The sequence below is a fragment of the Onthophagus taurus genome, chromosome 11, assembly GCF_036711975.1.
Source record: "Onthophagus taurus isolate NC chromosome 11, IU_Otau_3.0, whole genome shotgun sequence".
Classification (NCBI taxonomy): Eukaryota; Metazoa; Arthropoda; class Insecta; order Coleoptera; family Scarabaeidae; genus Onthophagus; species Onthophagus taurus.
This window is the reverse complement of record NC_091976.1, coordinates 204,486-224,775: the sequence shown is the minus strand read 5'-3', so window position 1 is coordinate 224,775 and position 20,290 is coordinate 204,486. Positions and strand designations below refer to the sequence as shown.

General features: G+C 34.7%; 1 protein-coding gene across 12 annotated transcripts in view; it reads right to left on the bottom strand.

The window, feature by feature from the left end:
- Positions 1 to 40: 40 nt before the first annotated feature.
- Positions 41 to 20,290, bottom strand: part of LOC111429368 (Otopetrin-like a) — a 97,560-nt gene continuing 77,310 nt past the window's right edge. For 7 of the 12 annotated variants that reach the window (XM_071199774.1, XM_071199776.1, XM_071199771.1 and 4 more), the window contains 9 exons: positions 15,673 to 15,931; positions 15,445 to 15,605; positions 15,229 to 15,391; positions 14,912 to 15,121; positions 14,438 to 14,731; positions 14,115 to 14,379; positions 13,767 to 14,048; positions 7,975 to 8,188; positions 41 to 7,911 (listed from right to left, as the gene is read on the bottom strand). In XM_071199774.1, the coding sequence (XP_071055875.1) occupies positions 7,603 to 7,911; positions 7,975 to 8,188; positions 13,767 to 14,048; positions 14,115 to 14,379; positions 14,438 to 14,731; positions 14,912 to 15,121; positions 15,229 to 15,391; positions 15,445 to 15,605; positions 15,673 to 15,931 (2,157 nt within the window). In that variant the 3' untranslated portion in view covers positions 41 to 7,602. The remainder of the gene's footprint in view (positions 7,912 to 7,974; positions 8,189 to 13,766; positions 14,049 to 14,114; positions 14,380 to 14,437; positions 14,732 to 14,911; positions 15,122 to 15,228; positions 15,392 to 15,444; positions 15,606 to 15,672; positions 15,932 to 20,290) is intronic. The other 5 variants (XM_071199772.1, XM_071199780.1, XM_023065261.2 and 2 more) reach the window with 3 other exon arrangements.

Genomic DNA, 20,290 nt, shown 5'->3' with positions numbered 1-20,290 from the left:
AATACTACTATCACAGGTTGAAAAGATGGTAAAAAATGAATGCATTTCTAAGATTTATTTAATAGTTTTAGTACAGAAAAAATACACGCAACATACTAAAAAATATATCAAATATATTTTAAGAATGTTCTAAAAAAAAGAAATAAATTAATAAATATTGTTAATAAAGCCCACATTATTTATTTATTAAACTCTACTTAAATTGAGACTCATCTTATTTCTTTACTTTTATTTTTATATTATTTTGACGTTGACATTTAAACATCGCTAACGATAAAGATATATACGGCAGTGTTTTTAATACCATATACATGGACATATTTATGGAGCTTAAGTAAGTACATATTATTTTTTGTATATATGTATAATATATGCAGGGTGATTTAGTTAAAATGATTTATTACTGAAATACAGAAATACATTGAAATTCTAAAAATAGTTTTAGTTTATTATCGATTAACATGAAAGAAATGTAAGTCATAAGTGAATCACCCTGTAAATTGTAAATCATTTTTATTTCTTTCTTAATATTAAATAGACGATTACACGTTTCTAAGTTTTGTTTAAATCTTCGTTTTAAAGAAAGTAATAAATAAACAAAGTCTCCCCAACTTCTTATGTTATTAGTTATAATATATTTTTAGAAATTAATAAATAATTTTTTTTATTTAGAGGTTGGAAAGACTGAATAATAAATATTTAAAGTATTAGAACTAGTTTGTCAATGTCTAGTTTAAACATTATTTATACGTTGATAAACGAGTTCTAACAAAAATGTATACAGAATACTTTTTCAATTTAAATAATTAAAGAATCATTCCGTATACGATTTCTAATAAATAAAACCGTTGTTTATGTATCAATTGTGGAAATATTAAAAAATTTCACCTTCATACATTATTAAATATTAATAATTATTGCCTGATAATTAAAGTAAATCAGAATGATAACTTACTATTTTATTAAAAGTAGTATAACTATTTTTTTCTTTTTTTATGAATATTTTATTTCATACTCTAATCTCTATAACAGTATTTAAATGTTATATTATCATTTTGACAAATTTTCACTCTTTTCATATTTCTTATATATTAATAACACGATTCCACGAAACATATAGAATAATCCCGTTTGTAAATGCGGGATGTTTTATTTTGTAATTTTATTTCTCTCGACAACGATTATTATTCAATGTATTAGACTGTTTCTGTTTCTGACTTTTCACATTTACTAAGGATACACGATATTTCAAATTGAAATCTCGAAATTATCTTTATATTTTTATTAGATCGAATCATAAATTTTGCGGAAGCATTTTGAATACTCTATATCCATAGTAATTGTATATGCATGTATGCAATGTATATGTTATGTAGTACAAAGTGTCTAAGTAAGGTCGATCTTAATTTGACACCATGTTCATACATCAACTGAAGAAACCATTGTTTATAGTGAACGATCGACTCTGGTGATCACTCTGTGTTTATATATAGTTGGTTAATTGAGACCGGTTCGTGAACATCACTGGATGGTGAGATATTTTTCTGTAGCTTACAGTGCTGATTATGTTTTAGAATAACAATCAATGAACATATTCTGGAAAAACAAATACCTTTAAATGATTGGCTTAATCAAAATTGAATTATTGTAGATGCCGCAGATCTCGTATAATTTGCATCACAGACAGTATGATGGTATTGAGCTATTTGAGATGTTAGATCATGGTTCTTGGCAAAGTGCAATCGCACTTAAAATGTACTCTGCACAACGTTATCTGTGGTAGACAGTTTGAATGTAAATAGCTTTTTAGTCTATTGGCTGAGTGGTGGGGAATTTGTAGATGACTGTTCAAGCACTTACTTCTACAGGAATCTGGATCCAGTCATAACCGTCAGAAAACATTTAGGGTAGTTGGTGTACTTAAATTTTCATCACAGACAATATGCTGGTACTGAGCCGTTGGAGGTGTTAGAACATGGTTTCTTATGACAAACATTATGACTCTTGGCAGAGTACTAATTAATTTATGTAAGTACGTTGTGGTAATGACCATCGCACTTAAAATATATGAAATTCTATACAAATGTATTTGTGCTTGAACTTTTTCATTCTGAGAAGATTCCATTTTAGTATTCTTGGTCTCCAAAGTGTAGGAGGTAATCGTATATTAAAAAACAAGTTTCGTAAGACACGTTTGAAATGCACGAATACAAGTTGAAAAACGAGTGGCGAAGGTACGAGTTTTTTAATGAATGAGTGCTTTAAGTCTTATAAAACGTGTTTTTTATGCTATTTTTTGTAATTCGCGTTATTATCCTTTTTTTTTCTCAAAAATAAAATAAATTTTGACAATGTAGGGAAATAGGTATGTAGCAGTTGGTAACACCGTAACACTTGAAAATAGAAATTTGAATTGACAATTAGAAACTGTCAGAACACAAAATATTTTCACCTGACAAAAATGTTTCATGTACACTTTCCAAAATAAGAGAAATTGCTCAGAGTTCAATGTCCTCATTATTGTGGACCTTGTATTCGATGCTAAAAACGCCCATAGACAAACATTGTCACATTGACAACTAGAAAAATTAATGACTCAATGTCACCAACTTGAACTGGTTCCATAAACTGTTACTAAAATCTCATTACAGCATCGAATGCTGTAAGAAGTCTCATTACAGCACCCGTTTGAGTACTGTTATAGCTTTCATTACCGTCGCGAATTACAAAATAGTATATTAAAAAACAAGTTTCGTAAGACACGCTTGAAATGCACGAATTCAAGTTGAAAAACGAGTGGCGAAGCCACGAGTTTATTAATGAATGAGTGCTTTAAGTCTTATGAAACGTGTTTTTTATGCTATTTTTTGTAATTCGCGTTTTTATCCTTTTTTTTGAACAAAAATAAAATAAATTTTGTCAATGTAGGGAAATAGGTATGTAGCAGTTGGTAACACCGTAACACTTGAAAACAGAAATTTGAATTGACAATTAGAAACTGTCAAAACACAAAATGTATTCACCTGAAAAAATGTTCCATGTACACCTCCCAAAATAAGAGAAATTGCTCAGTGCTCAATGTCCTCATCATTGCGGACCTTGTATTCGATGCTAAGAACGTGTTTAAACATCCATAGACAAAAATTGTCACATTGACAACTAGAAAAATTAATGACGCAATGTCACCAACTTGAACTGGCTCCATAAAATGTTGCTAAAATCTCATTACAGCATCGGATGCTGTAAGGAGTCTCATTACAGCACCCGTTTGAGTACTGTTAGAGCTTTCATTACCGTCGCGAATTACAAAAATAATATTATAGGATAGTTGCTGTACTAAAATGTCGCCAATCATTTAAGTGTATTCAAACTTGTTGCATATTTTTGTCAGAACTTGACGAAATGGCGTGTTTATATATTTTATCTTTATTCATAAAAACCTAATTTCTGAGTGAAATTAAAAACGAGGTGTTGTGTAATTTTTAACTTAGGTTTCTTTAGGTAACGTATATGTTATTCTCAATACTGAATTTGTCCATTATCTGTATTTTTTAGCATAAATTACTTCATAAATGAATCTAAGAAAACAAATGTGTTTCAGATTGTAGTTTAAGGATTTCTCTTTAAAATAATATATAATGAACAATATATTTATGAAGATAATGTTTGTGTATCTTCAATTCTTTAAGACTATTAGTTTCCTTTAAACCATTTATCTACCTTAGTTAAGATGATACTGCAGCTTCTACAAAATTGACGTTATAGATGGTACCCATAACATTGAGAGGTTGAAAGATATTAATTTGCAAGATAGAATGGATTTTTCTTTCTCACTTAATCCCTTAATCTCCAATCTATTAGCATTTCTATTTTTATATGCTGATTTGGCAACTACCCTTGCCATGTAAAATTTAGTACTCAAAATTGGGATTTTTCGACTAATATGTCATATTTGAAAGGGCACTCCTCTGAGATTAAGCATTTTGGAGGAGCACGAGTAACCGGAGAAAATACCCTAATCTACTCACTTTTCAATAGAATATATAAAGTGTTTCTAAAACCAGCAGTTTTTGCAACACTTCTCTAATATGAAATTCCGTACCCAGCATTTAGAGAATATATTCAAAACGTTTAACTTTAAGGACAAGCCGAACAGAATAATTCCAATGATTTCTATTTTAATGTGTATTCCCTTTTATGTCCTATAGAATATAGCAAGAAATTTAAATTTTGAAAATCGAGATTAAGGAAGTGATTAACAAAGATACAAAGCGTGCCCAGTGATTTTGACACGGTTTGCATCTTTGTAACGCAGAACAAGATGTTGAAGACATAGCAAGCACTGTTTGGCTTTGTGTCGGAACGTTTTGGGTTTCAGAATCAAAAGATAATACATGAAAATATTTTTTCAACTAGTGAATATGTGCATCGTCAATTTCTAGCTCTTATATCACCGTAATAATGTCGAAAGAATTGTTAACTACAAGATAGATCACACATTAATTTCTTTCGTATCTCAAAATCTTGGGGAGATATCACAATGAGATAAAAAGCATTTGAATGGAAATGAAATCTAGTTTTAGCCTGCCTTATATAATTTCCCAATTTTTATAAACCTCGTTCTGATTTTTTGAATTAAACTCTGCTTCTTGATATTAATTGTGGTGTTTTACAAAATAAGGGAAAATAAAAAAATCGTATATAAAAAGCCAAGTGAGATATCAGAATGAGATAAAAAGCATTTGAATGGAAATTTAATTCAGTTTAAACCTGCTTTATATAATTTTTTAGTTTCCATAAACCTCGTTGTTTTGATTTTTCGAATCCAATTCTGCTTCTTAACGTCAATCGCCGTAAAATTCAAAAAAAGAAGAAAATTAAAAATTTCATATTTCAGAAACCAGTAACTCCTCACATACTACATGTAGAATTAAATATTGCATCTTATTTTTTTCCATTATGCCGTTCGCTATAACCTTTGATGTTTCATTTCTAGAAGAATTACGTCCATTAAATTTGTTTCAACCGTTTTATTCCTCTCCGCAACACGCTACAAATGTTGCAAAATGTGTCACACCATACCGAAATAATTTTCACCATTCAGAATCTTAGAACCCAAAACTGATGAAGCCATATAAAGGTTTTCCAATAAGAGGTGTTATTTTGAATAGCCCGTTATTTCGGTAGATGTCACTTTTGAAGCTGTCATTTTTTGACATTTGACAAGTAGAAAGTACGCCATTAATAAAAATGGAACGATACACGCTTCAACAACGCATTGAAATTATTAAAATTCACTATAAAAATGGTGAAATTTTGGCAGAGACGGTTCGTGAAACTCGAACATTTTTGATTTTTGGGTCGTCGTGAAGCACCTTGTCGGACCGCAATACAGAAATTGGTGGAAAAATTCGAGCTGTTGGGACAAGTTAGTGATGTGAAGAATAAAACCCGTGCACGTCGCTCAAGAACAGCCGAGAATATTGCTGCTGTAGCCGAAAGTGTTGAAGAAAACACATTCCTCGTCGTTCTTTGGAATTAGGCATTCCACAAACGTCATTACACCGTATTTTGCATAAAGATTTGGGTCTTAAGGCTTATAAACTTCAGTTAACACAAGAACTCAAGCCGTCCGATCATCAACAACGTCGTGTCTTTGCTGATTGGGTCGTTGAAATGCATGAAAATGATCCGGAATTCCATCGAAAAATCATCTTGAGTGATGAGGCCCATTTCCACCTCGGTGGCTTCGTCAACAAGCAAAATTGTTGCATCTGGGGCTCGGAAAACCCAAGAGTTATTGTTGAAAAGCCTCTCTATCCTCAACGTGTGACTGTTTGGTGCGGTTTATGGTCCGGCGGAGTCATTGGACCTTTTTCGAAAATGAGGCTGGAGCAACATGGATTGCGCTATCGAGAGATGATTAATGATTTTTTATGGCCGGAATTGAATGGTATTGATGTGGACAACGTTTACTTTCAACAAGACCGTGCTACGTGTCACACAAGCAACGAAACCATTGATCTTTTACGGGAAAAGTTTCCGGACCGTGTTATCTCTCGAAGAGGTGATCACAATTGGCCACCGAGATCTTGTGATTTAACACCTTGCGACTTCTTCCTTTGGGGCCACGTGCAAGAGAAGGTGTACGCCAACAGCCCAGTGTCGATTCAAGACCTCAAAGATGGAATTCATGAGGCTATTGAGGACATAGGGCAGCCACTTTGCAATTTGGTTATGGAAAATTTCATGGAAAGGATATTGTCCTGTAAGCGTGGTCGTGGTGGTCATTTGCCTAATGTTATTTTCCACTATTAACGGCATACCTTCTTCTTTATAATGAAATAAACATCCGATCATTTATACTAAAAAATGGCATTTTTCTTTGAATATCAAAATAACACCTCTTATTGGAAAACCCTGTAGTTATTTAGTTGGGCTGGGTTAATACATTTGTACATATATGTAATTAATCAAATGATTTACCAATCAGAACGAAGTAAGATATCAAAGTGAAACTTTTCATTATTCGATTTTTTGGTCATGATGCAGACAGACATAGTACTATTCAATACATCTATCATGGAGCATCGACGGTAAGAATGCTGCTAACAAGAATATGAATGAAAATCAAGTACATCAGCAAGTTTGTTTGAAAAATTCGGGCATTGACCAAATTCGGATATTGCGAATAACATATAATGATACACCCATAATAAAATTATTAATTTTGTATACTGTTATAATGGAATCACATTGTTTATAAAAGTTTGGTTTCATATTCTTTTTTTGTAAAATCTTAAGCTTATAACGAACAATATTTGGTGAGATTAGGAATGTTTGTGTTAAGTTCGTTCGTTTTTAGTGTGACGCTTTCATTATTTTTTGGTAGTTTTGTTAAAGGTTTGGTAAATTTTTGTTATAGGTTTGGTAAACATTCAACGAAAACCTATCTTAAAATAAATCCGACTTATTCGTTTTGTTTATAATTTTCTGATGGTCCACAAAAATTTACAATAGTAGTAAGTTAAAAAGTTATTAAAAACTATGGGCTTTTTCCTAGAGATTTTTTTCTTTTAGTGATGTTTTCCTTTTTGGTTTTTTTTAAATATATAAAAGTAGAAATTTAAGGGCGAAAACATTTCTATGGCTTTGTACAAGGTAGAAAAAATGATTCCTTTATGATTTTTAATTTATTATTTTTTTTTGTAATTTTCTTTAATAAATACCACACATTTATCATTAATATTAGTAGTTGATTTCTAAATAACTCACTATTCATTATTAAGTATAATATAATCTTTAAATTACCTCTTTTAATTTTTTTTCTGGAATCCTCTTTTTTTAAAGAAATGTTGTGTTATTCTTTTATATATATTCTTTTTTGTATGTGTTGTGTGCTAAAACCGCAAAAAACAGTTCAAACCACATTTAAAATTTGTAGATATGTCGAAATTATTTACACCAAAAACTATATTCTGAGCAAAATATCAACAATTTGTGTATCTATGTATTCTTTTTATTTTCATTAAACTTTACTTTTTTCTATTAAATTGTTTTTTTTTTGAGCTCAAAATCTTATCGTTTCATTTAAAGATCGTTTTATTCAATCCTTGCTTTATAGCTCGTTTTCCATATTTCCGCTAGCGTAACCGCCGAATGGAAACGATGGAAAATACACAACGGAAGCGTTAATCTTTGGATAAACGCCCACGCAAGAAAACCATAAAAACGTGGTATTATTGGATTTGCTTCAACCTTTTTCATTTCGAACGTGTATATAATCCACATAGTTATATTGCAAATTAGTAAGAAAGTTACAACTTGACGTCCTGGTTTTGATCGGTCGTGTTCCGGAAGATGAACTCGGCGACGTGAAACATCAGCAATAAATAATAATTGAAGTAAAACCTAAACAAAAAAAAAACTATTCAAGTCAAATATTTTCTAAAAAAAATATATTTACAACGTTACCTGTACGATTGCTAAAGTTCCGGTCATCATAATTAACATATTCGGTTCTCTCGTAGTCGGTTTTAAAGTACCGGCAATTACAGTAAAGGTGGCGTAAAGAAACAACCCGAAAGCGGAAACTCTAAGGAGTATGTCGTTAAGATCGTTTTGTTCTTCGATGCGGAATTTCAATGATTGAACTCTGAAATTAAGGTCCGATTTCATCTTGCGGGTCCTAAATTAGAAAAGAACAACACAGAAAACAACAAAAAATAAAAATAAAATAAAAAAAAATAATAAAATTAAAAGTATTTAAATATATTTATAAAACAAAATCATAAATTTCATGCTAGCATTAAGGGAATTTATGATTTCCGCCTTGATACGTATTATAAAGAACTGAACTGTTGTAAGGAGTGGCCCTTGGCATGTGACAACAAGTTGAACCTTGCCACGCCAATTCGGTTTAATGAGGGAGGTTTAGCTCATACAGGGTGTCTCAGCGAGACCGGTCATTAGACGTTTCTGGGGTACTGGCCAAACAAAAAATTTGAGAATATAAACTTTAGTATTATCAATTACGTTCTCTTCATCTAAAATATTTTCAGATTTCTAGCACTTCCGGTTATACCGGAAGTCGCCACCTACTTTATTTTTTTAAATGGAACACCCTGTATATTTTTACATATTTGGATTTGTCTGTTTTGAAGGTTTATAAATAACTTTACTTTTTGCAATTTGAACCAGCAATTCTCGAGTTATTCGAATTTTTCTAGAAAAATTTGCTCCAGCGGACATTTGTTCAAAAAATCATAGAACACTCAATTTTTGAGATATCAATTTATGATTCAGAACATGCTTAAACAACATGATGGAGTATGTTTTGGTGCCGAGAACGGCTGTCTAGATCGTTTGGTCACTTTACTATGATACGTTAACTTTTCGAAATTTGGAAGCACCATAACTTCATTTTTTTAAATGGCACCCCCCATATTTTATTACTTAGTCGTCTTCGGCGTCTCATTTTACATCTTTTATACTCCATATGTCCTATGCCTAACGTTAATAGTTTGAGAAATAATTAGGGTTTTTTGAAAAATGCTTACATATCATATGGATATTAACCTAGTGTGCCATGGAAAACAAATGTTTAATGACTTATTGATAAACGTCAAAGTCTAATTTAGGTTGTTTGATGCTTGTGAGTCTAAAACCGGTTAAAATGGATATTAATAACGTAAATAATGTTTATACAAATGAAGAAATCCATAATTTATTTTTTGTGCACGAAAAGTGCGACAAAGTTCTTAGTAGAACTTGCAGAATGTTTAAGGAAAATTATCCACAATAAATTTAGAAGAATAGAAGCAAATTTTTTGCATTTTGGACGAATTAATCACGTGTTAAACTGACCAAAAAATGTAGTAGATAATGCAACGGAAGAGGTGAATACCTTGTCTTATTTCGAGCCCAGTCCCAACACGTCAATTCAAACTGCCAAAGAAGATCTGGGAATCATACTACGAACTTTGTCGCGCTTTTCATGCAAAAAAATTAAATTAAGAATTTCTTGATTTGTGTAAATATTACTTTCGTTATTATTATCTATTTTAACTCTTTTCAGTACTAATAATAAGGAACATAACAGATAATTATTAGCTCACATGCATCAAGTGACGTAAACAAGTGAGTCTTTGACAAGAACTCATTGAGAAAGCTTGTTTTTCACGGCACACTAGGCTAACATCCATATGATATGTGTGCATTTTTCAAAAAACCCTAATTATCTCCTAAACTATTACTATTAGGTATGGGATATAAAAGATGTAGAATGAGACACCGAAGACGACTAAGAAATAAAATATGGGGGGTGCCATTTAAAAAAAATGAAGTTATGGTACTTCCAAATTTTGAAAAGTTAACGTGCCATAGTAAAGTGACCAAACGTTCTAGACAGCAGTTCTCGGCACCAAAACATACTCCATCATGTTGCTTAAGCATGTTCTCAATCCTAAATTGATATCCCAAAAAGCAAGTGTTCTCTGATTTTTTGAACAAATGTCTGCTGGAGCAGATTTTTCTAGAAAAATTCGAATAACTCGAGAACGGCCGAATCAAATTGCAAAAAGTAAAGTTATTTATAAATCTTGAAAACAGACAAATCCAAATATGTAAAAATATACAGGGTGTTCCATTTAAAAAAATAAAGTTGGTGGCGACTTCCGGTATAACCGGAAGTGCAAGAAATCTGAAAATATTTTATCCGAAGAGATCGTAATTGATAATGCTTAAGTCTGAATTCTCAAATTTTTATTTTCGCCAGAACCCCAGAAACGTTTAATGACCGGTCTCGCTGAGACACCCTGTATATTTAAAATAAAGAAAAATAAACTCAAAGTTAGTTTTAGTTTTTGATCTGATTTTTGTTACTAATGTGCATAAATTTATAAATATATTTTAAAATGCAACTTTTTCTAAGTACCGTCTTCTTTAAGAGAGAAATCATCATGTGAAATTTTACTTTCGATGTTAAAGTTTTAAACAATTTCACTGAACTACAGTTGTACCACTGTCGTTATTCATCCAAGATATGCGCCTTCTCCCTATACTTCTTCTGCCCCGTATCTTGCCTTGAATAACAGTTTGAAGTTCACGCGATGGCGATACTGCAGTTTTATACTGCCTTTGTTGTTCTGCCTACTCAGCTTATTCTCAGGATTCTTCTATAACATCACATCTGAAAGGCTTCGATCTGGTCGATCACAAAGCATACAGACCAATTAGCCTAACTTCATTTCTCCTCAAAGGGATGGAAAAGGGAATTGATCAATACCTTAGGAATGGAGTGCTTGTCACTAATCCACTCCATCCGAGTCAACATGCTTATCAGAAAGCAAAATCAATAATTACTGCTCTCCATGCTTTGACAAGCACTTTAGAGGAGACAATTGCAACCAAAGAGATAGCCCTATGGGCTTTCATAGACATCGAGGATGCTTTTGATAACACCTCCTACGAATCCATCGAGAATGCTTCGACAATCAAATGGTGTAGAGCCATGTTGAAAAGTCATTTTCAAAGCCAGTTTAGGAGGCGAGTCGTTGACTATTAAGGCGCTAAGAGCATGTCCCCAAGGGAGAGTGCTCCCACCTCTTCTATGGTGCCTGGTAATTGACGACTTGATGAACATCTTAACCAAAAATGGATTTATAATTCAGGGGTATGCTGATGACCTGGTAATCACAATCCGAGGTAAATGTGGCATAATCATAACTCAACTAATGCAGAAAACTCTAGACTTACCAGCACTTGATGTAGAAGCAACGGGCTCAGCATTAATCCAAACAAAATCGAATCACTCGGAATGTAAGGAAAAAAGCCATTAAGGCTAACTAGATCTGCCGCTGCCTCCTCGGACAGTTGGCACAAATACAGCGGTTAGGATGTCTTAACATAACGGGTGCAATGAAATCATGTCCGACAGTTGCTCTTGAAGCCCTACTCGGTCTCACGCCACTTCATTTATATACATATACAAAAGGAGGCAGCTTTAAGTGCCTTATCACTCAAAACATGCTCTTCACTCAAGCTGATGCAGGGTAACCTCAGAGGACACCTCGAAAGCCTCAAGGACCCATGTATAAATCACTTGATTGAAATTAAAACGGACCGACAGAATACAATTTAGACCAGCCGTAAAGGTCATATTTAGATGATTAGACGAAGGGTGGCCTCAACTAACAAGAGGAGCCCTTGCCTGGTACACGGATGCTTCAAAGACAGTTGAATCCGGAGTAGACATGGGCATTACTGGACCAGAGAGCCGCATTAAATTGCCCATAACCATTTTGCAAGCAGAAGTACATGCTATAAATTTCTACACCGCTTTGAACCTTCAAAAGGGACAGAAAGGTGCATCCATAGACATTTTCAGCCGCTCAATGATACCATTCACTCGCTGACCCCCTCGAAACAAGGTGGAGCAAAGCTGCTCATCAACCCTTGGTCCGTTGGGGGCGTACCCTTAGTCCGGGTACGCTCCCACGAGGTGTAGCATCAAGGGCGCATTCAGCCATGTGTTCAAACCTCTTACACACATGGGTGATTACCAAGGAGATTACGACAACCAGAAGTAAATGACTGGTTGCCGGGACCGACGCTTAACGTCCCCTTCGAAGGACGGGAAGCAATGATGTTACTCTATGGCGGGTTCCAGAGACATTGAAGGAAATGAGAAGGCGGACAAGCTGGCCCAAGAGGCACCGAAAACGTCTTTCATTGGACCCCAACCCGGTTGTGGACTACAAAAAAAGCCACCTAAATCAAGTACCAACACTTGGGAGGCCTCAAAGGTAGCCTTACGCTGGAAAGAACTTCTAGGTCACAGAAAAGCGAAGAGTATGATAACTCCGTCGCAAAACCAAAGAGATTTTATGCCTCAGTAAAAGGGATCTAAGGACGCTTTCAGTTTTCCTGACAAGCCGTGCGCCTCTAAAATACCACCTCATCCACATTGGATAAGCTGAGGACTTGTCGACTTTGCAACGACTAGTCAAAAACGGCTGAACATATACTGTGTAATTGCATTGCCAGAGGACGCCTAAGACACAACATTTTCGGAAAAGCTCTTTTAACACTTACTGATATAAAGGAACAAGACTTTGGAACAATACTAAGGTTAATTCAAGATCTACACTTACCCTAAACTTTTGGAGGGCTAAAGTTACAATAGATCTTATAGGTCGCGGTAACGAGAGCTGCCGCTCCCTTCAGCCTGGTAACACCAATAGTAATACAAATGGCGAGAGAAAACATCCTTGCCTTAGTCATCGTTTTACCTGTACCTCCTCTGAATGTTCGTTCTTTACATATACTCTAGCCGCCTGATTAAAATAAAGAACGGTCTTATTACATTTTAAGCGGTCGAATTACGTCCCTTATACAACTTTGGTGACTTATCTGCAAATATCAAAATTTGAAAGAATTTTTAAATGACCCCCTTTTATAGGCCATTAACTCCCGCCTCTCTCCTCCTTGGCATCTTTTTCCGGGTCGCCCTGGCGATCTTTTAGATGCTGGTATGAAATTTTTGGCAATCCTTGACAGTCTATTCCGTTTCATTCATGAAACGTATTCATTCTTGAGTTTCCTGCATTCATTATACCACATCTTCCGTCTTGTATTCCTCTCGAACTTTCTTACTTTTTCCTAATCCTATAGTGAGTTTCCAATGTTACTCTTAAAATTGCCACCTCGTTGGTACGCATCATCCTTTTGGTTTCCGATGTATTTGCCCGAGCGCTATAGTGAGTTGTTTAATTTTTTTATAGCATTCTTCGAGTTTTTCATATTTTAGACTCAACTTTAAAAATTTATGAAAAAATGTATTTCTTGGATAATTAATATGGAAATTCCATATATAATACAGAAAAGTGTCTACTTTTTGGTGGAAGCAACGGTTCATAATTTTATGAATTTCGCTGTTTTTGGAGTCTCCTTCTCATTTCACATTTTCACTAACACCAGCTCTTAATATTCGCAGTTAGTTTTGATTCTTGTATTCGTCGTTCTCATGGGTTAAATGTGTGCTTGCCACTAAACTTCAACAAATGTTAAAATCCAAATTCAAAAATAGAGATTGACAACAATCGATAACAATTAAAACATATACTATTTAAAATCATAAATTCCCAATGTTAAGAACAATGACAATTCAGTTCAAACATTTTCTTCGTTTATACATATTTGTCAATGCGAATACCATAAATTAAAAAAAAAGAATTAATAAAAGCAATCATTAGAAAGAATCTTACCGGATAAATCCAACAATAATCGCAATTATACTCAACGCCATTACAACGCAATGAGAAACATCAGCTAGATAAACGGCCAACATTCCAAAATCACGATGGTTAATCATGACGAAATATAAAATCAAGCAGATTAATGATCCCACGAGAAGAAGCAGACCGAAAAACAATCCTTTTGATGCTCCAACACAATCAACGCGTCCTTGTTGAGCATGAGCCAAAGCAACAGCCCTTCTTGAAAGCATCACTTCTAATCTATGTTCCAAATCTTCTTCAGTAATATATCTGGAAAAAAATTTAAAAAGTACATCAATATAAATGAGTATTTTGAGACAATTTTGTAGAATGTACTTTGGATGCCTTCCAATATGTTTCCACATCACATAAATAACAGCAGCACCTATTAACGAATATTCGATAATGAACGGATACAAATAAGGAGCTGAATCTTGAACAATCGTCCCCATTATATTAACTCTTTTACAACTTGCAGCAACCAACGAAATATTTTCAGATAGACTAGAATTGCCATTTCCATTTCCGTTCCATATCAACGCTTGAGGAAATAACTCATCAATCACCTCAGAACCGTTAATATTCAATGAATCTTCAGCAACTGAAAATAAGATACAATTTAAGCACCAAAATATTGTTATAGTCCACGGTTAATTTACCATTAGCTATGTTATTTTCAAAGTTAAAATTGCGATAGTTAAGGAAGCTCTTGTAAGTGGACGTGGATAAAGATGAAGTGATCGCATCCCAAAACCTCGCAGCTGTTGTTGTGGTGGTGGCGGCGGATGTTGGTAAAGTGATTGGAACCGTTGAGGTGGTCGAAAAAATGAAAGGTATGGTTGTTGGACGGGTTGTGGTTGGAATAGTTGTGGTGGTACTTGTTTTAAATGTGGTGGGAATCGTTCTGTACATTCGATAAAGCGTTGTAGGAATGGTTGATGGAATTGTGAAACCTTAAACGCAAGCCCAAATTTGAAACCAAGAAATACTGTGTTAGTATTATTTATTTTAGTATTATTGAGTAGTATTAATAGCATATACGTAGGGTGTCAGCACTAAAAATATTTCTGAATCTAATTGAATCTAGTTATTTTTGATGCAACCTAAAGCACGAAAAGAATCTTGATACTTACGCTCTGTGGTTGTTGGTATGGTGGGTAAAGTCATAGGTATGCTTTTAACGGTTGTAGAAACGATTTTGGCAGTAGTACTGGTGATGTCTTGAGCTGTTGTATTTAAAGTGGATAAAATAGTAGATGCGGTGGTAATAATGACGTCTGGTATGGCTACGTGAGTGCGTAAAACTGTGTTTGCGTTTCGCAAATTGTGCGAACGGATGCTGTCTATAAACACAAAGTGGCAAAAGTAATAATAAGAAATGAAAGCGATGAGAAACAACATAAATCACTAATATAATCATAAAATATCTCACGTAGATAAGAATGTTTACCTGCGATTATGTTTTGCCCAGATTTGTCATCAAATTTCTTATGGTATACCGTGATTTCCTTCATATACTCAAGTACTAAAGTACGTATCCAAACGCAGATATTTGTGGCGAAAACGTGCATTAATCCGAAACGAGCAATGACTTTAAAACGATGGATATTTAGCTAGAAATAGAAAAATTAACAATAAATTTGCAACAATTCTTTTTTAATTTTACCCTAGAGTTCATAAATATGAAATACATCTGCATAAAAGTGAACACCATTTGTAAAGCTGGATTAACACCATGGAGAATCATATAACACGGTGACTCAAATGGCACTTCGAAAAACGATCCAAATTCAAGTCCTGTGTAGATCATTGTTCCCAATCCAAAAGCTACGAATGAATAATAAAACTTAATGTGTTAGTAAAGTTAAATTTAAATGATTACTAAGTTAATTACCGATTGCTCCAATTCGAAGGAAAAAACTGCCATGACTCTGATCGTTTTGGGTGGTCTTCCGTTTACGTCGCGTTTTCGAAATACCCAGTTCCAAATCGGCACCATTGTTCGGCTGGACGATCGCCGTCTGCTGCTGCTCCTGAGGACCAACAGCACGTTGTTCAATTTCGGCCTCAAGTTCCGTAACGGGCACCGGAACCGGCGCCCCGCCACTCAACCCGGCATCTACCACCCCCTCAGAGTTGCGACGGTAAGTACTCTGGGACGGGGGCCCCACAAATTCAAATCAAAATAAAAAATGAAAGTACAACAGAACGTCTCTAAATCATAATGATTTTCAAAAGGCTAATCTAAAAATTTTTAACATTAGTGTGAGTTTTAAATGTATATAGAAATATTGTGACAGTGGGAATGGCGTTTGATCCACCCTATTCGAATTAAGTACAGTACAGACAATTTGACAAATCTATCTTGGCCGATGAAGGTAAAATGCGTCGTAGCATGTTATATTTCACGGAGTGAAGATTGCAAAAATTTTGATAGAAAATAAAATAAAAAGTAAGGTAAGAAACCTTTCCAAATTCTGATAAAGTAGATTTCGCAGAATAGCAACTTTATAAAGAACTAAAAATGACATATTGATTGCTGGAATTAGGCTTTATACTAAAGTATAATTTTTTAAATCTAATTCTGCATGTTAGATTGCTATAGATATGATATATAAATTTAAAAAAAATCGTAACTGAAGAACGAATGAAGATATCATCATGAAATACAGAACATTTTAAAGCAAATTTCATAAAGATTTAATGTGCCATAAATAATTTCTTATTTTTAATAAACATCGTTGTTGTGATTTTTTAAATCCAACTGTGCAGGTTTTTATTGTTAATAATTAACGGAGATTTAACGGAAATTCTTTATGGAGCATGATAAAAATATAATTTAAATAGACAATTAGAACAAATGTACACAAGCCAAAATTACTAAAAGTTAACATAACATATATCTCTTTATTTTGAAAAATGTTTAGATATAACTATTAATTTTCGCTTATAACATAACTAGTAGTATACCCCCAATGGGGTCGTTACACATTTTTTTGAAGACTTCTATAACTTTTTATTTTTCAAACTGGGCTTTAGTTTTTTTTGAAAAAACGTTGAAGACGTCACCGTCGTTTCGCACGCGGTTGGTTCAAATAAAAATCAATAAAAGGAGCATGAGCGAGATGCCACGAGAATCTTATGCACTAAAAGAAGAGATCCGAACGATGCACGTTTGCGTCTTCTTGATCTTACGTGAAAACATCGTAAACGTCACCAAAGCGTTTATAGAGGGGATTTTGAATTTTAGTATTAATTATTGCAAAAATTAAACAATTTTATGATCTGAAAATGTTACCAATCCTTCTATTTTTACATAGTTTATCGATTTTTTGAAAGACGATCTGATCTGTCTATTTGATTGAACGGCCCCATTGTAAAACATTTAAATTGATGAAAATTGTTGTTAGAAAGATTAATACTGTTATTAAATATTATGCGATGTCGGGCAGATCGCATAATTTCTTTAGTTGTGTGTTCCTAGGATTTACAGCAACATAGATCTTTTATTCCATAAGGAATTAATATGCTACAAAAACTAAACTGACCGGCAAAAAAAACCGGCCACTATAAATTTGCCACAAATTCAAAGCTGGCTTTCTCGCGAACCGTGCATTCGATTTTGATGATTCTTTTTTTGATGGATAGGTTGATTCTTCTGTAATAATCCTGCGATACAAATTTTCGTTCAGATTTTAATTTTAGCATATACGGGGTGAGAAAAATGAGTAAGACTTTTATTCTCGAAATTTGTAACACCCTGCGGGGTGCAGTTGCTACAGCAGAGGGTATTACCTGGAATCAAACAGTAGCCCAATCTTTTCTGAGCATTTTCTTTTTTTATTCACTCTATTATCTCTGTTACTAACGAAGATGCAGTATTTTAAAGCGATCGCCTGTGAAAACAAGATGAGTGACAATAGTAGCTGATGATCGTTTTATTGTTCTAAGCAATCGTAGAACGACAGCTGTAGAGGCCGCTGTGATGTCAGTGAGAGAACCATTCGCTGAAAACTTGCTAGAACTGGTCTGGCTGCAAGAAGGCTGCCAAAGGGCCGAGGCTGCTTCCTAGATATCGACGTGCACGTCTTCAATCTGCGCGCTTACATGTAAATTGGGAGATCGAGCAATGGAAGAATGAGTACTGCAATGGAGGTCTTTTTTACGGATGAGTAGTGGTTTTGTCTACTATCACCCGATAGTCAGAAACGAATATGAAGACGTTGAAATGAAAGATTTGTGGACTACACAATTATGAATCAATTGTCCGGTAGGACAGGATGACGACGAATGCGTCTCTGAAGTTAGTCCCAAAGATGTTCGATAGTGTTAAGATCCGTTCAATACCCATCTCATCAAGATATTCGCTAACCACACGTGCTACGTGCGGTCGCGCATTGTCATGCATTAGCATGAATCCGTCACCAATGAAATGGTAATAGGGCACGACAGCTTCTTGCAGAATATCTTGGATATAACGGTGGGCATTTAGCGTGCCATTTTCAACAAAGTTGAGCGCTATATGCGCTTCCGTCAAAATGCCCGCCCATACCATGACCGAACCTCCATGGAAAGGTACTCTTTCCGAAATTATGCAGGTCGCAAACCTTTCATTACGACGTCTCCACACTCGTTCTCGATCATCAGGTGACCGGAGACAAAATCGGGACTCATCAGTGAAGAGCACCTTACCACAGTATAAAGTAAAGCAGTAGTCTCACTTCGTGTCGGCACGTTTGACGTCGTGTCCGTAGATTTTTTACTGCGCATCCGCTGCGCGCATCATTGAAATAAATGTTGCAACAAACTTTTATGTCGATGATAAAGATCACGTACTCATAAGGTAGCAAACGTAGTATGAATGCGCGCAGCGTGTGCGCTGTAGCAAATCTGATTACGCCATATAAGGCAAGTGAGACTACTGATTTACTTTATACTGTGACCTTACCTCATTGTTCCATTTCCCAATTCTTATGTAGGTGTCCAAATTGAAGACGCGCTCGCCGATATCTCTGGAGCAGCCGCTGTCTTTCGGCAGGTCTTCTTGCAGTTAGATCACTTTCAGCAAGTTTTCGACGGATGGTTCTTTCACTTACGTCAACCTCACGCACCATTTGAAGGCGATGCCGACTTTCTACAGCAGTCGTTCTACGATTCCTCAGAGTGTTTAGCACAATAAATCGATCATCAACTGCTGTTGTCACTCGTCTTCTACCGGAACCTTGCCGCCTAGTAAAATTTCCTGTTTCGACATATCCGTTCCAGGCATCCTGAACTGTTGTTCGGGATATAACTAACGTATGGGCAACGTACTGCTGACATTTGCCATCTTCAATTAAACTAATAATACCCGCAACATCAGTTATTGACAACAGCATCTTTGACAACTGTCAATTTACTATTCGAAACAACTGACATACGCTACCTAGCGCGCCACCTTATTTTGTATGCTTATTTGTCTTGTTTTCACAGGCGTTCGCTTTAAAACACTGCACCTTCGTTAGTAACAGAGATAACAGAGTGAATAAAAAAACAAAATGTTCAGAAAATATTGGGCTACCGTTTGATTCCAGTTAACACCCTCTGCTGTAGCATCTGCACCCCACAGTGTATTAAAAATTTCGAGAAAAAATGCTTTTCTCATTCTTACACCCCGAATATGCTCAAAATAATATCCGAATAAAAATTTCTATCGCAGGATTATTACAGAAGAATCAACCTTTTGATCAAAAAAGGAATCATCAAAATCGAATGAGTGGTTCGCGAGAAACCCACCTTTGAAATTGTGGCAAAATTTAAGTGGCCGGTTTTTTTTGCCGATCAGTTTACATGTGAAGGTCCTGTCAGTGAACGCCAGATCCCTCTCACAATGTCAAATATATCTACATCTACTCATATTGCAGATCTAAACAACCCTCGTTGGGACGAAACATCAAATGCTTGGCGAAACTCAATGAGCCTTTAGGAAAATCATCAAATATCAAATAACAATCGGAGAACGCTTTTTTGCCTTACTACAGAGAACAAGGCTGAAACCTTTGTTAACGCCATCGAATCTCAATGTGGTCCACACTAAGAAAATGTCAATGTGAACAAAGATGATGTAGGAGAAATCAACACAACCACGTTTGAAGAAGTATGAATGGCACTGAAGATACCAGCAGGGAAAGTGATTGAAACACTACAAAATATCATGAGTAAGACATCAGATTCATTATCCGACCATAATCAATTTGCTTTCTACCTAATTCGAATTTCTCTCACTGTGAACGCGATTCTTGTATTAAACTTATAACGCTTTCGTGGAAGTGAGGATGAAAAGATACAATAGTAAATAAAAGTTTATCTAGTAAATAAGTCCTATCTTGGCTTTAATCTTGAATATGCAAAAAATATTATTCTTTCATTCTGACTTTGGTATTACATTATTAAATTCTTGAAACACTAGAGACAAAAACATATTTAAGAAAATCAAGAAGGACTCGACAACTTGCTGTATTATACAATTCCAA